A 14,608-nucleotide genomic window follows, 5' to 3' on the forward strand; every position below is an offset into this window, starting at 1 on the left:
ATTAGAGGTTAGCAACACTCTCTCTTATGTGCGCAGGGCTATTTCTGGTTTCTGTTTTTCAATCTTCCCTTTGCCAATAGCTCTTGTACTTGTGTATGTTCTTAGCTTGGTTTCATCAGACGACCAGTTTCAGACATTTGTCTTCCACTCCAGCTCTGGCTGTAGACAACAAGACATTAGCCTCTAAAAAACAACGGAAAAATCGGTCACGTGAGAATAACCTGAATTTGCTACCTCTAGGGTTTGTGCTGGCTAGAGCTGGATATTTTCCATTGAAAACAAGACAGTCAACAATAAGGTCATGCCCAGTGAGGTTAGAGTGGATATGCTTTGTAGTAGAAAGTCATCTCTCCTCATTGCTTGTGTAAGCAGTAAAGGGGGAGCAATGACTTGAGTTTACAATCAATTTTCTGCTCTGTGGTGGGTAAAGTAGAAGTTTCCCAGAGCTAGAATTAAACAACAATAATTAGCAGCTGATAAAATCCCCCTGGCACCCCATACCTTCTTTCATAAGCCATGAATATTAAGAGCTACTTATCAAGCTGAATTCGTGATTAATATTCTACAGTCTTGAAAGGCCTGCTTCTTGCTCTGAAGAAAGATTTATTTCAAAATACAGTAATAGATAAAAAAAAAGACTGAACTTGGGAAACTAAAAAGTGAACATTCTTAGTGGCTGGAGCATCCAGTGATTGTGCGGTGAGTTGTTTGTCATTGGTATTTCAATTTTTGTTCGTTGTTAAGGACCTTTTGTTAAGGATTTTTAAGGTGAAGCTTTTGAATAGCATCTCTGTTTTGACTCCTTTATGGTTATAAACATGGCAGATACATAAAGCAGGTCTCTTTGCCTTTAGTAATTAATTACTGTAGTAGTTTGGAATCTCAGTTACAGTGTAGTTGTGTTTAGGGAAGCACTGTACTTACATGAAAGAGCTTGCTCCAAGACATGTAAGGTACTTTGATTTTATCTTCTTTTATCAAGACAGAATGTGCCAAGGGCTGGGACTCTCTCTGGGCAGGATCAGCTACATGTTGGTGTGGTGGCTTGTGTGGCTCAGTTTTGGGGAGTTGCTGGATGCCACAGAAAACCTTCCCTTGGCTCTGCAAGCAGCTGTGAGAGTGATGCTGGCCCTGCTGGGCGTTCAAGCGTGGGATGACTCTCCCCATTTATCCCGTATTTCCTGCTGCCTCCTTGTCCCGTTGCAATTGCATGCCCCTGGGCTCCCCCAGGACTGCTTTTCTCTCTGTCTCTTGGGACATTGTTGATCACTTTCACAGCAACTCATTTTAAGATCTGAGAAAAAAAACCCAAAACGGTGAGGTAAGCTGATGTAGTGTTTGATGCTCATGAAAAGCATCTGACCAAGGCAGCAGAAGCAAATAACTTCCAAACTCAGATCTCTAAGGGAGAGAAATGTGATATCTAAGCCTTCTGAAACCTCTAGACCTTGTGTTTATAATCTGCCATTTTACAAATCTTTTTCAACCAAACCCCATTATTTTAAATGGTGGCTTTTGGGAAGCAATTTGATTTGGGCAAACAAGCAAAAAAGATCAATAGCTGTTTTAGGTTCTGCACCTGTCTCCCACCAAGCAGATTCTGAGCCCACTGGTTTCTCACTTCACACAGCACCAGATTATGATTAAAGGCTTTTCTTGCTTCTGCAGTAATCTTTCCATGAAATAAAAGTCAGTGTATCTGCATGCTGCCCCATCCATCACTTACTGAGCTTGAGGAGAACTTAGGCTCAAAAAGATTAAATTGCTGTCCTAAATGTGCAGCAAAATTTTGGCTTGACTGAAGTCTGTGGTAGCTTAATTCCCACAGAGCCTGAATTTCAGAACTGGGGATGTATTTGCACCATGCAGTGGGGTGCTGCTCTACACCTGTCCCCTGCACCAAATAAATCCAACCTCTTGCCCAGAATATCCCTGTGCATCCAACTCTTCCCCTTCTTGTGTTGTGCCACTTACTGCACCACCAAACTGGAATCTTGAAGCAGGATTGACTTCTGCCTGCATTAGGTTTTGACCAAGCAGACTTGTAGGCTGTTAATCCAGGAACTCATGGTTTTTGTGGGTTCTGAAGAATAGCATGGAGAAGCCTGAAGTGCCATGAAATTCAAGTGCCTGGATATCTGTGGCATATGTGTTTTGTTTCTAGTTTCTGAAAAAAAGCTGCATAATGAAAGAAAAACTATAATCTTTATTTACATGTGCAATATGTTTCTCCTCCTGTCTCATCCTCTTTGTGAGAACTCGGGGCCAGAATTACAGTATCTGAAGTTGCTTTTGGATCCTATTCAGCTCCCATCTGTCAAGATCTGTTTTTAATCAAATGGGTTTTCCATCTGAAAGTAGCTGTTGGACAGAGAACGAGTAGAAATATTTGTGTGTGAATTAGCTCAGAGTGAAGCTACAAAGTTTTTTTTTTTTTTCCCACAACAAACACATGGAAAAATATTCTTCAGTGTAGTGTGGCCGGCTTGAAAATTGGCAACAGCAGCTTCCTTCCCAGGCTCAGACTCCTCTGCCTTGACTGCATGGGTAAGATCTTTAAAGGAGACCTGAAATCTTCATGTTACACAGGCTTATCACCCCTCCGTGTGGCAGGGCAGTGCTGATGTCACCCTTGTGTATATTGGCATTGCAGGAAGGAGGTTGGGTGGTTTGATTTTCCAGGAGAATGATGAGATGCAGCAGAGCAACCTGTGATTGCTGAGAGTCAGGCTCTTACCTCTAGGAGTCTTCCCCTTGCCAGCCTTGATGGTCTCTGCCTTGGTGGGTAGAGCAGATATGTTTAATACCAACATGAGAAAGGGCCCAGATCTCCTTAACAGCCTGTGCTCAGCATCTCCAGTTACTGAATGCCATGAAACTGGGCTGCAGAGATGGGAGGCAGAGCTGGGGACTGCCTTGGGGACTGAATGTTGTTGTAATAAGTGGAGGAAAGTATGGCTGCAGGATCTCTGTGTTTTTTGGGAGGATACCTCTCCTACTGGTAAAAAAAGAAGAAAAAAAAGTCCATTGGTGGTCCTTGGAAAAGTATTGTTAAGCCCAATATTCAACACCCTCCAGGGATTTTCACGCAATAATTTTTATTGGCGAAAGTACAGAAGCATCTGAATCAGTAGCTTGGAAGATGGTCTGGTGTCTTGGGGGAGATGGAGAAGATGGTGATGCTTATCCATCCCCCGTTGCTGGAGACAGACAGCTTCACTTCTACAACCATGGCAAAAGTGAGAGCTCCTGTCACAGTGCTGTGGCTGAGGGAGGAGGAATGCTTTCCTATTTCCTCTGCCAGATCATTATCTCAGTCCATATGTGAAACCTGAAAATTGCTTTAAAGGCCCAGGAGCTGTCCTAGCTGTGATTTTCATTATATTAATGTTGCGTGGTCACCCTTGATAGCTCCATCCTGTTTGCTGAAGTCTTGTTGCAGATCTATAATCAAGGCAGCAGGACTGGCATTGGCCTGGGGGCAAGTGTCTGATACAGCAAAACCTGGCCCATTTTTAACTTCCTAAAAAATTATTTTGGAGGTACCAGGGTCAAAAGGAAATATTGTTGTGTTTTGTGTGTGTGTATTTATATGTACATGTACAAGTTTTTGTGTGTGTATATGTATACATGTGCGTGCGAGTAATTTTTTCATCACAGCTTCTGGCAAAACAGTGTTTCTGTAAGAGGATTGTTTTGGGGATGGACTAGGGCTGGACAAGGGAAATCCTGGGCTTATTCCAGGCTTCTGTTGCTGTTTCCATCAATGCAAGGAAACAGTGTCACTCTCACTGTCCGGATTTGCATCACCTTCCAGTGGGTGCCAAAAGTGCCAGGTGGTCTGATGTGACTCAGCAAGAGCTGTGTGCCCTGGCAGGGCTCAGTTTCTGCCACACGTGCACAGGTGTGAGTAAGCACCTGTATTGCATGGCTGTGATTCCACAAAACCTGTGGAGCTGTTTCCTTTGAATTTCCTGTTGAAGCAGAGGCCCTCCTTGCTTGGGGAGGGTGACAGCCACATCTTCCTGCACAAAGACAACCTGGAGTGTGGGGCTGGAGATCAGCACCTCATGATAAGCTGTTGCTTCAGGGGTGGAATTGCTCTCCCAGCCATGCCTGTAGCTGGCCCTGGGACCCTCCAAAGAGGATAGAAGGTGGGGTGTGCTACCCCAGACCAGAAAACATGCTGTTGCTCAATTAGAGCTTTTATCCCAGGTGGAGCAAAGCTGGTGGGAACTGCTAATGGGGATGTGTGGGAGAGCACAGAGTACTCCCCCACGGTTTCTGGTGAAGGCTGCAACAGGCTTTAATTTAAGCTACTCCTGCTCCCAGGGCTATATTCCTCACTGTGAGTGGGAGCAGCCAGTGAGATCTGAAATTAACCTATGTTGACTGTTCTGCTTTTGCATGTATCCTGTGCTTGTGGCCCAGGCTGATTTGTGTTTTCTTTTCCCTGTACAGGTCTATATCATCAACGTAACATGGTCTGACCTGACTTCCCAGATCATCTACCGGAGATACAGCAAGTTCTTTGACCTTCAGGTAAGTGTGTCCTGTCTTAACATAAAATATTACTTCTATTCATGCTTCTAGTCATGTTTCGAGCTGGGTTAATAGTGCCTTTAAATAAGGCTTTGTGCTTGTTTGGTCTGTTACATGTCATGATCTTGAAACTTTTCAGACTCTGCCCTTGTAGGGTATAAGATAAGTGGGTGGTATGCTCACAGTGAGTAACTTGCACTGTGAAGACATTTAAAGCTGACATTTTCATGAATGGTTACTATTAAAGAGAGGATCTAATTTTAAATACTTCAGATACTCTTAAAACAGAGAGAGCGCTACATTTTGGGCCCCCAGAAACTACTTACCCAAGTAACTGAAAACAACAGAGCTTTTGCACACTCCTACAGCAGTTCAGTAATGGAGATTGCAGTGGAAACTTTCCAGTCTCTCTTCCTAACCACCTACCAAGCCAGCCAGTGTCCTGGCTCCTGCTGTTTTGTACAGCTCCTTTGCTCTATTCTGTGTCTGTTTAGGTTTCATCAGAAGCTTTCTTGTTGGATAGCTGCTGACCAAAGTCTGAAAGCAGGAATCAGCTGCTTCATTTCTGGTAGTGCTCCCAGGCACCTGCATGGGCAGGGAAAGCTTTGGGGCTGGTGTTCCTTTTGGCAATAGTCCAGATCCACTGATATTTTTGTATCATTGTAGCTTTGTAGGCAGCAAAAGGAATTGCCTGGGGTAAAAATAAAAGCTGTGGTTTGAGAGATTCTTGAACTTTGGGGAAAAGGTTGATTTTTTGGACCGGAGCTTGGGTTTTGAGCTGGGCTGAGGTTACAATACCAAGTGAGTCCTCAGGGTCAGTATTGAGGATGCAGCTGACTGTGCTGTGTCCTGAAAAGTAACACCGAGCCTTTTCGCATGATAAATCAGGAAAAAAAAGGTTCTTGTTTGGGGTATCTTAAAGAGCTCTAGTTTAATTTTTGGTACTTGGAAACTTGAAGTCTCTAGGCAGTTTTGTGAGCTGTATCAGTTATTATGGCCTCCTGGCCTTTTGGGTGAAATGTTATCATTTCTAGAACCAGTCCTAATTTGTTTGCTGTGTGGCAGGAAGACAAGAGAGGGATGTTCTTAAGCTTCCTCTTGTGCCCATCTCCATTTCTAACTGGGCTGAAGTAGCAGGCCTGCCAGTCCCACTGCTGTAAGAGTATGTCAGCATCTTCTCTGTGTCTGCTGTACCTGCTAAAGATGCACAGCTCCCTAGCCACAAACGTTTGTTGTCAGCATGTGAATTGTGGCCAAAACTGTTTCTTTTTCTCTTTTCTTTCTCTTTTTGCTCCAGTTCTGTTTTCATGTCTATGTTGTTTTGGGTCTCCTGGCCTTTCCTGGTAGGTTTGAAAAGTTCCCATCAAGTGTGGAGTTATCAATGGGGTTAGTGTGTTGGACAGGAAATGATGTCTCAATCAGGGAGTGAGTCCTGAAAGGTCCCATTGATAAGTGCAAGGGGGCCTAGCCAGTGGAAAACTCCTGCTTGCATGACGCTGCTCCCCCCACGAGAAAATACTACAAGAAAGTAACAAAATTCCCTTCTTTAACCCTTTTCCCTCCCAGAGATCTCTGTCAGGGCCAACACTGCATAAGCAGTGACAGCCCTCTACAACAGCCTCTTTAGCTCTTGCAGCATGAGGTTCAGAGTTACAGAAATTGAGGTCTTCACTTGAGAGTCCACAGTCCTGCCATGTCTCTGTACAATGCCACTGTGTCCATCTGTGCCTCAGTTTCCCAGCTGTGAGATGGGGACAACACCCTATGTTCTCAGGCTGCTATAATGTACTTTTAGATTCCCAAAGGTGATAGATGATTTTTTTATTTATCCCCTTACTATTACTCTTTCTGGATTTTTGATTATGCCTCAGCATCTCTGAGGTAAGGCAAAGGAAACTGCTTTGGGTCTTGAAAAGAAATTTGTTTCCAACTCTAATGAAGCCTGCAAAGAGTTGGAAAAGCAAATGAATGCTAAGGGGGACTTTGGGTACTGTTGCATTTTGGGAAACCTATGGCTTGATGTGCAGAGATTCTTGCTCAAAGAGAAATTAGCTCCAGATCTTGGGATGACTTGTGCTTTCTAGATTTTTACTGGAAGCATGAACTTCTAACCTAGCACTGGTTGAACGTGGGGTTTGCAATCTGATACCATACATGGTAAGGTGTTGTTAGCAAAATCAATCTACTTTGATAATGTTCCTGATTATCCCCATTTGGCACTTCTAGGAGAAAATCAAGCAAATTTCAGGGAGTAATGCTCAGCCAATTCATGGGCACCACTCATGTCCAAAACAGCTGGAGTCCACAGGTCTCTGCCAACTCCACTCACCCTGCTGTGTCAACGACAGAGCTGCACTTCAGGGCTTCCAAAGGCTGCACGTGTCTCATTTGCTCTTGACTGGAAGTGGAGGAACAAGGGCTGACTTGTAATGACTTACTCAGGGCTGCAGTGGCTGGCATTGACAGTGACACTGGATATGACCCATGGGGAAACCCAGGGGGCTGCCCAGGAGCAAGGAGAGAGGAATACAGATAATTAATTTCACTGCTCCATTTTCATGTTTCTTTAAAAAAGAGCCCACCCTTCCCCAAATGGCTGTCTCTGTGGGAAGTGGTTCAGTGGTTTTGGGAGCTGTAGCATTAGTAGAATCTACATTTTTAACAATACTTACTGCCTGCAGTGCCTAATAGAATTTGCAAATAGGAGGCTGCTCTGTCCCAAGGATTCATATCCAAGGAGAGTTTTGAGTCTGTGTTATTTCAGCAGTGCATATGCTTGAATTTGGAGTCAGGTTTTTTTTAAGTTTAGTAATAGGGTAGTAAGGCTGGTCATACCATAGGATTTGTTAGCCCCACAAAGCTGTAAGAAGTACAACAAACAGAACCCAAAGCAGCAAGCCAAGAGTCAGCCCTGTGCTACTTCAGTGAGGGCTGGATATCTGTAAACACAGATTTTAAATTAAATTGGGGCATTGCTGCATCATTTAATTGTGCAACCAAGTCACATCTGCTCCTGAGCATGGGTCAAATGATGGCAGCAGAATACATGTGGGTGACAGTGTTTCCGTAAATAGGATTGAAAAGATTGAATTAACTCTGCATAGATGAAAGCATTACTGTAAATTGCTTGCCAGATCCAATTATCTGATGTCTTTCACCCTGGGGAGACATTTGCACCTGAGCACCATGTGGGGTCAAAGCTACCTCCTAATGCAGTATTTTGAATGCTGTTTTCTTGCACTTGCCTGCAGTGCAGAAGAGAGGAGCATGAGGAGAGTGATGTGAACATCACCTGTCAGTAGCACTGACCCTTGTGACAGGCTGGTGGCTCACTGGGACACATTCCCTGGGTGCTGTTTGAGGTCTTCCATCATCATCAATGGATTTGCTGGTGGTGGTTGCAGAGTCCTGTCCTGAGGTGATAGTTCAGTAATGATACTGTTGTCCCCAAAGGAGCTGAGAAAGGACACTCCTTTATTGGGATAGCAAGGATAACTCCTGGCATTTCTACTGTGCAGTAAAAGACATCTGCAGATGTAAGGCCGTGTTTTTCTTGCTGGAAAGTGCTTTTGGAGGCTGTTAGCAGAATGGAGATTTGCAGTTGAGTGTGTGCATAAATAATTGCCCAAAGCATAACGTGAAGAAGTATAGAGATGCAGGCAGCTCTCACCCTCCCAGTGGCCGTACTGGGCTGGAAAACAACCACAACGTTTGCAGCTGAGAAGTATGAAGGATGTGTCTTTCACCTCTGCCCATATCACCCTTGCAGCTGCCCAGTACCACCTTGGGCTTTTTACAGCTATTATGACCTCACTTGGGTGCTGGCCCCACTGCTGAGAAACAAAGTGAGCATGGAAAATGGGACCGAGGATCTGTGCCTGGTCTCTCAGTTTCAATCACCAGTGGTCATGTGCTGCATTTTATCCAGTGACTTCAAGTGTTCTCCTCTGATTCCATGCCTGTGCTACTCAGTGCCTGCAGTCAGAGCATGAACAGGAGCAGCACCTCAGCAGAAGGACCTCAGCTCTGTTCTGTGAGGATGGCTGGGTTTCTGTGTGCAGAGCTGGGGGAGAATCCTTTCTCACAACAGGTGTAATGCAGCTTTCCCCAAGGCAAAACGCAGCAGCTGGATGTAGCAGCATGCCACGATCCCACGTGGTGTGTTTGGCTGCGTGGAGCTGAACAGCATCACTGCCAGAGCTGTGGCAGGAATGTTAGGTAGGCAGATCTCAGCCTCTCCACACAATGACACACACAGGCGGTTTGGCTGCAAGGAGATGTCTGAAATGTCACAATATTGAAAAGGCAAATAAACAAGGCTCTGCTCCAGGTTCAAGCACTGGCTCTGTGTATCACAAAATACTATCCTCCCAACGTTGTTTGCTGATCTAAGCAGGTTTTCTTCAAAGTGGCACAGAAAGAGGAACTCACTAGCCGCCAATTGGAACATTTAAAAAGTAAAGACTACGAAGAATTTTTCAGGAAGAGGAAAGACATGTAAGTTGTTTTCATCCAGATGACAAAAAAACAAGAGCTTCATTTGTTATTGCTCAGTTCATCCTGATTTTTATAGTCCTATAATGGAGTAACAGAGCATTGAAGATGACATAAAACAAAAATGGTAATATAAAAACTAGTAATTGCAATCTGTATCTATGCTTTTCTTACTCAGACTGGAGTTCACATGAACACTGCTGCTATCAATTGTTCTCCTGTTACACTCTTCTGTGACAACATCCCTTTCTCCATTACCCTAAGCTGTATCGAATAGGGTCATGTCCACTCTCATTCCCAGTTTGGTTGTAACTGTGCCACGTGCCTGAGCACACTGGATTTCACTGTGTCACTATGATTTGAAACAGGACCTGGTGGCTTTGGCATGCAGGCTTTCAGGGGCAGAGCAAAGAGGGAATTCTGTGATTCCGATGGAATTGTGTGTGTTCTCTCCAGCTGTTAGTCTGGTTTAATTGCCCAAGTGGACACCTGCAGCCCTAATTTTGCTGGTCCAGTGCAGTCTAACTTGGTAATGATTGTTTTTGTGGGGCCTCTAAATATCTCATGTTGTTCATGCTTTTAGCTCTGCAGGAGTAGTGAGTGGACAAGCTCAAGCATGCACTGAGTTTAGCAGTGGTGAAGAGTGTAGGTAAGAATGCAATGGGGCAGGTGTTCTCCTGTGTTTGCAAAAGCTGACTCCCAACCCTCAACCCACCAGGTCTCTTCAGTAGGATGAGCAGTCACCCACCGGCCTTCCCAGCCATCCAGATCAGCAGGGTCATTCTGCAACGGGCGCCCCTCTCTTGTGTAGGTGCCACCCTGTGTGGAGCTCCTGGCTGGCACTGTGGGAAGGGAAGGAAGGGAAGGGGAGGGAAGGAGGGCTGCTGCGAGACGCAGCTTGCCCCTCTCACAGCGTGGGAGGTTTGTGTTGAAGGATTCCCAGCCTCTGACAAGCTCAGTGGGTGTTTCTGTTGGGCTGCGTGTGTGCATCTGTGGGTGCCTAAGGAAACAGGCAGGAAAGCTGGAGGAGAAGGTGGAGTTGAATGGGGCAGGGGTGAAGCAGCATGGAGACATCACTGCATCAGGCTGTGGTGCAAGTGCACAGTGAAATTGGTGTTTCTCCTGCTGGGCTCTGCATGTGCCTCCCTCTTCTCCGGGCTGTGCTGGCCTTGGCCAGCATGGTCGGGGTTGCGAGGATCAAGTTTCCCCTTGTACCTTTTCCCTTGGTGCGGGATTCTGGGCCTCAGCATCCTGTCCCTGCTGTAGATGTTGAGAGCTGCTGTGAAATCCTTCTCCAGACCAGGGGCCTGGCTCCATATCTGACCCATCAGGTTTAGATCCATTGCTTGACATCCCTGATAATCTTGGAAATGTTGGGATGGAGTTACTGCAACAGCTGTAGGGTTTCATTTATAAACAGCTTCCTTAAGGGCATTATTGAAACTGAAAGAAGACTGGGAAAATTCAGAGGAAATCTGAACATGGGTCTGTCAACATGTCTGTTCCCAAAGGTCAGTGCTGGCTCCTTGGGGAGAAATGGCACATCCTTTCTTCTGAGTAAACACAGGCCAGTTGTTTGCCGCTGTTATTCCAGACAGTGCGTGGAGGGACTTGCAATGCGAGGTTTGCAAGGGATGCAGAAAACCAGATTTCCAGGAGGAGCCCTGTGCCATTTGTGAGGACTGCCTGTGCCTCCTGTGTTTTGGCAGCTGCGCTGGAGCTCCTGGTGCAGCCACACTTGCAAGACTTGGCTTTCAGTAGGAGAGACCACTCAATGCCTGCTCTCAGAAAAATACCCCAGCAGCAAGCTTGTAACAGGCCTTCCCAGGGGAATTGAAATGCCCCTGGGAAAAAAATTAATAGCTGACACGGTTATTGAGTGGAGAATGGTTGTCTCCACTGATTTAAAGGCTACCTAAGTACCATTTGTCCTTCTAGCCCTCAGTGCCTTCGGATACCAGCTGGCTTGGGGTAGTATCTTTGTGTTCAGTTAATAAATTGAATTGTTTATAATTCTAATTTCCATCATTATTTAAATGTTTGCTTGACAAAACAATCTGTTCAGCTTCCAGTGTTTGTTTTTAAAGAGACTTTGCAAGTCAGACGAAGATGAGAGCCATGGTGAAGAAATGGCAAAGTGCCTGCCTACCTACAATAGAGGTGCACAGAATGACTACTGAATGGCAAAGAACCCACAGCTGAGAAGGTGGCCCAGCCTATGGGAACTCTCCCTTTTGTACTTCTTCACTTGGATTCTGGAGCATAAAGCTGACACTTGAATATTGCCCCTAATCTGCAGCAGTTATTTCTTCTGCAGGGTGGTTATTTGCTGCTCAGCACCAGTCTGCCTCTCTGGCCAGGACATGGCTGACCTTAGAAAGTGAGGTGGTGGCTTAGCTTACTCCTCAGTGTCTGACAGCAGCAAGGCAAGAGCAGAGGTGATACTCATTGCACTCTGTCTCGGTAGTCTGGGCTCTATATGTAGTTAGGCAAATGAGTTTTGTTTGAGTTTTTTTTTTTAAGAAATATTGGGAACATCACAAAAAGTTTGTTAGCTGTGTCCTTTTAACTGTACATGGTTTGCCTCTAGCAGGCACAGAACACGGTGAAGTTATTAAAAAGTGTTATTTTCTGAAATTATTCCCTTGCTTTCTAGAGTTTTGGTTTGTGTAAGTTCTTCTCACCATCAGTACCAACATCCCCCACTTATTGCTGGCATGGAGGCTGTGAGGATGTTGCGGGACCTGTATTGTGGGAAGGACGCTCCTGGATATAGCCACAGAGAGGAAAAGCAACAAGTTCTTCCTAATGAACTGAATTGACTTATATCAGCTGTGGAGGACTCAGACCTATTTTCATAGCTGTTGGTTGCTTTGCATGTTAAAAATCCAATGTATCAGGAGGATGTGTCCCTGCCAGGTTGTGCTGCTCATGGAAATCTAAAAACATGCCTGAAATTGTGAAAAAAATCTGAACCATGGTGAAAAGATTTGGTATGGGATCCAGTCATGCTGGTTTTGTGCCTGGACAGTAGCTCGTATGAGGGATTATGCAGAATCATGATAGAAACTGGGCTGAAGGCCTTTCCTCATCAGAGTGTGTAAAGACTCCATGTATACCTCCTGTGTTATCCCTCTTCCATCTCCATTATTTTGGTGCTGGAAGCTTTCCTCACAGATCTCCACAGCAGGACTTAAAGCTCAGCCTTGGGAGCAGTCCACTTGTTTGTTATCCTTGTTCCAGGTTTTGTTTGCTGGAACAATAAAACACAGGAGAGTGGTTTGGCTGTGGGACCAGCCCCAGCCAAAGCCTCAGCTTTGGGGCTGCTGGCCTCACACGGACAGCAAATTCTCCAAGTGCCACTTTATTAGCATGTTTCCTCTTACCAGAGATCATGATCAGCCTTTTTATTTTTTTTTCTGGAACATCTGTGTAAAAATGAAATTCCTTGGCAGGATTTTTCCATGGCTATTTTTTCCCCAAAGCACCCAAGCCCCAAAAGTTTGGGCATGACAATTCCACCCCCTCCACTACGTTGTGACTCTGCTCTAATCGTACTCAGCTTTCAATTATTTATACTGCCGGAAAATTGCACAGAGTTCACACCCCCAGCCCCGAAACACAATTCGGCTTTTGTGCAGGGAATACAATCCTTCACTTTCATTAAGTGTGTGGAGACCAAGATGAGAAGTGCCTGTTGTGCTCGCATCCCTTGGCTCACGATGAGAGGAGCTGGTTGTTTTCGCAAACGTCCTAAATAGCCCTGGAAGGGTTATGGGGAGTTTATTTACATTATTGCATTTAAGTGCAAGTAGAAAATTGCCCGGCCGTAATGGAGGGTTTATGCAGGGCTCTGTCAGGGTTCTTTTCCATGTCACCTCACCCCTCCCGGCTTTCTGCTCTGACAGGCTCAGATGTGGGAAGGCCCTGTCTGGAAGGAGCAGTAGCTCTTGGTCTTGTCACACCATGGTTTGCTTACAGGACACAGAAAAACATCAGCTGGCATCTCTTCTACTGTGGACTGTGTACAGTCCTGCCATAGGGACTGCTCCTGATCAGGCTCACCCCAGCCTGATCTATGAACACCAGGTGCTATTTACTTCTTCCCCATAGCATCTGAATGACTGATCTTTTCATCATCAATGTATGGAGCATGAAGTTGGGAGTTTGTTTGCACCTGTTCCCTTCCTGCTTGCCTCAAGTCAGCATGGTTCTTCTTTTCCTCAACCAGAGCAGTTTCATGTCTTGTGCAAATGCAAGTATTCCCACTGAAGAGCTGCCTTTTGCAATTTCCACTTCCCTCCCTTCAGGGGAAGCAGTGAAGTGGAGCGGTCAGGGCAGTAAAACCCACAGAGATGAGCAGACACATGGTGAAGTCACGCAAAGAGCTGGAATAGTGATGCACTGGGAGAAGCACAGCTTTGTGCACACTCCTTCCTGGGTGCCCTGTTGGAACAGCATTCAGCCAAGCTGAAGGCTGTGCTCTCCACCGTTTGCTTTTCCATTTAAAAGGAGGGTTCTGGTCTGTTGGATGTGTGCAGGGAGGAAGGACTTGAATTCTTACAGCACATCAGATCCATTGGCACTGGCCTGGCTGGCAGCCTGCTGAGTCCACACCTGCCACTGAGCATTGACCCACACAAGTGGCCATAATTAAAGTTTTTTTAAGCTATCCCATCCAGGACCCTGTGAGGGTGCAAAGGGAGCAGGGCAGGGAGTTGCAGTCCAATGAGAAGGTTTGCACTTAAACAAGTTGCTGACAAGTTCTTGATGGCAGGAGCTGTGAAAGAGCTCATAAAGAGCTAAGCAGAGATTCAGAAAAGCATCCCAGCTTGTTTAAGATAATTTCTGTAATTCTGCGGTACTCTATTAAAGCCATTCTTGAGGCATCAGTGTTGATGCAGGGGTGCCTCTGATTCACGAGGTCAGTCAAGGGCAGATCCTAATCGATTTAGTGGTGCTTTTGCAAACGGAGGTAACTTCAGAGCCATGTGTCTGGGTCTTGATGCATTTGTTTTTTAAAGGGTGTGTTAAGAAAACCGGTGAGACGTGCTGAGCTGCTCCCTACAGCCAGGTGTGTTGAGAGAGGTGAAGGACAAACCACAAAAACAATGTGAAAGAGAGGGGGAAATGCCAGATGGAAATAAATTTGAAAGCAAACCAGAAAACGACTAAGTAAAATGATATGAGGGAAAAAAATTACTTTAAAGGGATAGGTTGAATTTAATGATCAAAGTTTTGTCTTAGAAGGGAATACACCTTATCCACGTGGAAAAATTATTTCACAGACTTTTCTTTTTATCTGGCTAATCTCTGCCTTTTGGCAGCCCAGTGAGTTGGAATGTTTTGGCCTCTCTCTTGTCTAGAAATCTTCGACATCCAAGTCCAGACTTTTCCTGGTCACTTCAGTGATGTGCCGCTGCTTGAACAAAACTGGCATGTGCCGTGGTGAAGAAAATGTGTTGTGGGATGGCACATGCTGAACACCTGTGTCCATGTAACAAGTCCAGGCTGTCTGGTAATTTTTGGTGTGTTGGTAACTGATGGTGCAGCTTTGCAAAAACCTCTGTTG

The 14,608-nt window shown here is 45.4% G+C and overlaps 1 protein-coding gene across 1 annotated transcript in view; it reads left to right on the plus strand.

Moving 5' to 3' along the window:
* The window catches only part of SH3PXD2A (SH3 and PX domains 2A), a 236,847-nt gene that overhangs the window by 37,712 nt on the left and 184,527 nt on the right, over positions 1–14,608 (plus strand). The window contains exon 2 of the mRNA XM_062496397.1: positions 4,462–4,542. Within this exon, the coding sequence (XP_062352381.1) occupies positions 4,462–4,542 (81 nt within the window). The remainder of the gene's footprint in view (positions 1–4,461; positions 4,543–14,608) is intronic.

This window comes from Cinclus cinclus, chromosome 7 (assembly GCF_963662255.1).
Source record: "Cinclus cinclus chromosome 7, bCinCin1.1, whole genome shotgun sequence".
Classification (NCBI taxonomy): Eukaryota; Metazoa; Chordata; class Aves; order Passeriformes; family Cinclidae; genus Cinclus; species Cinclus cinclus.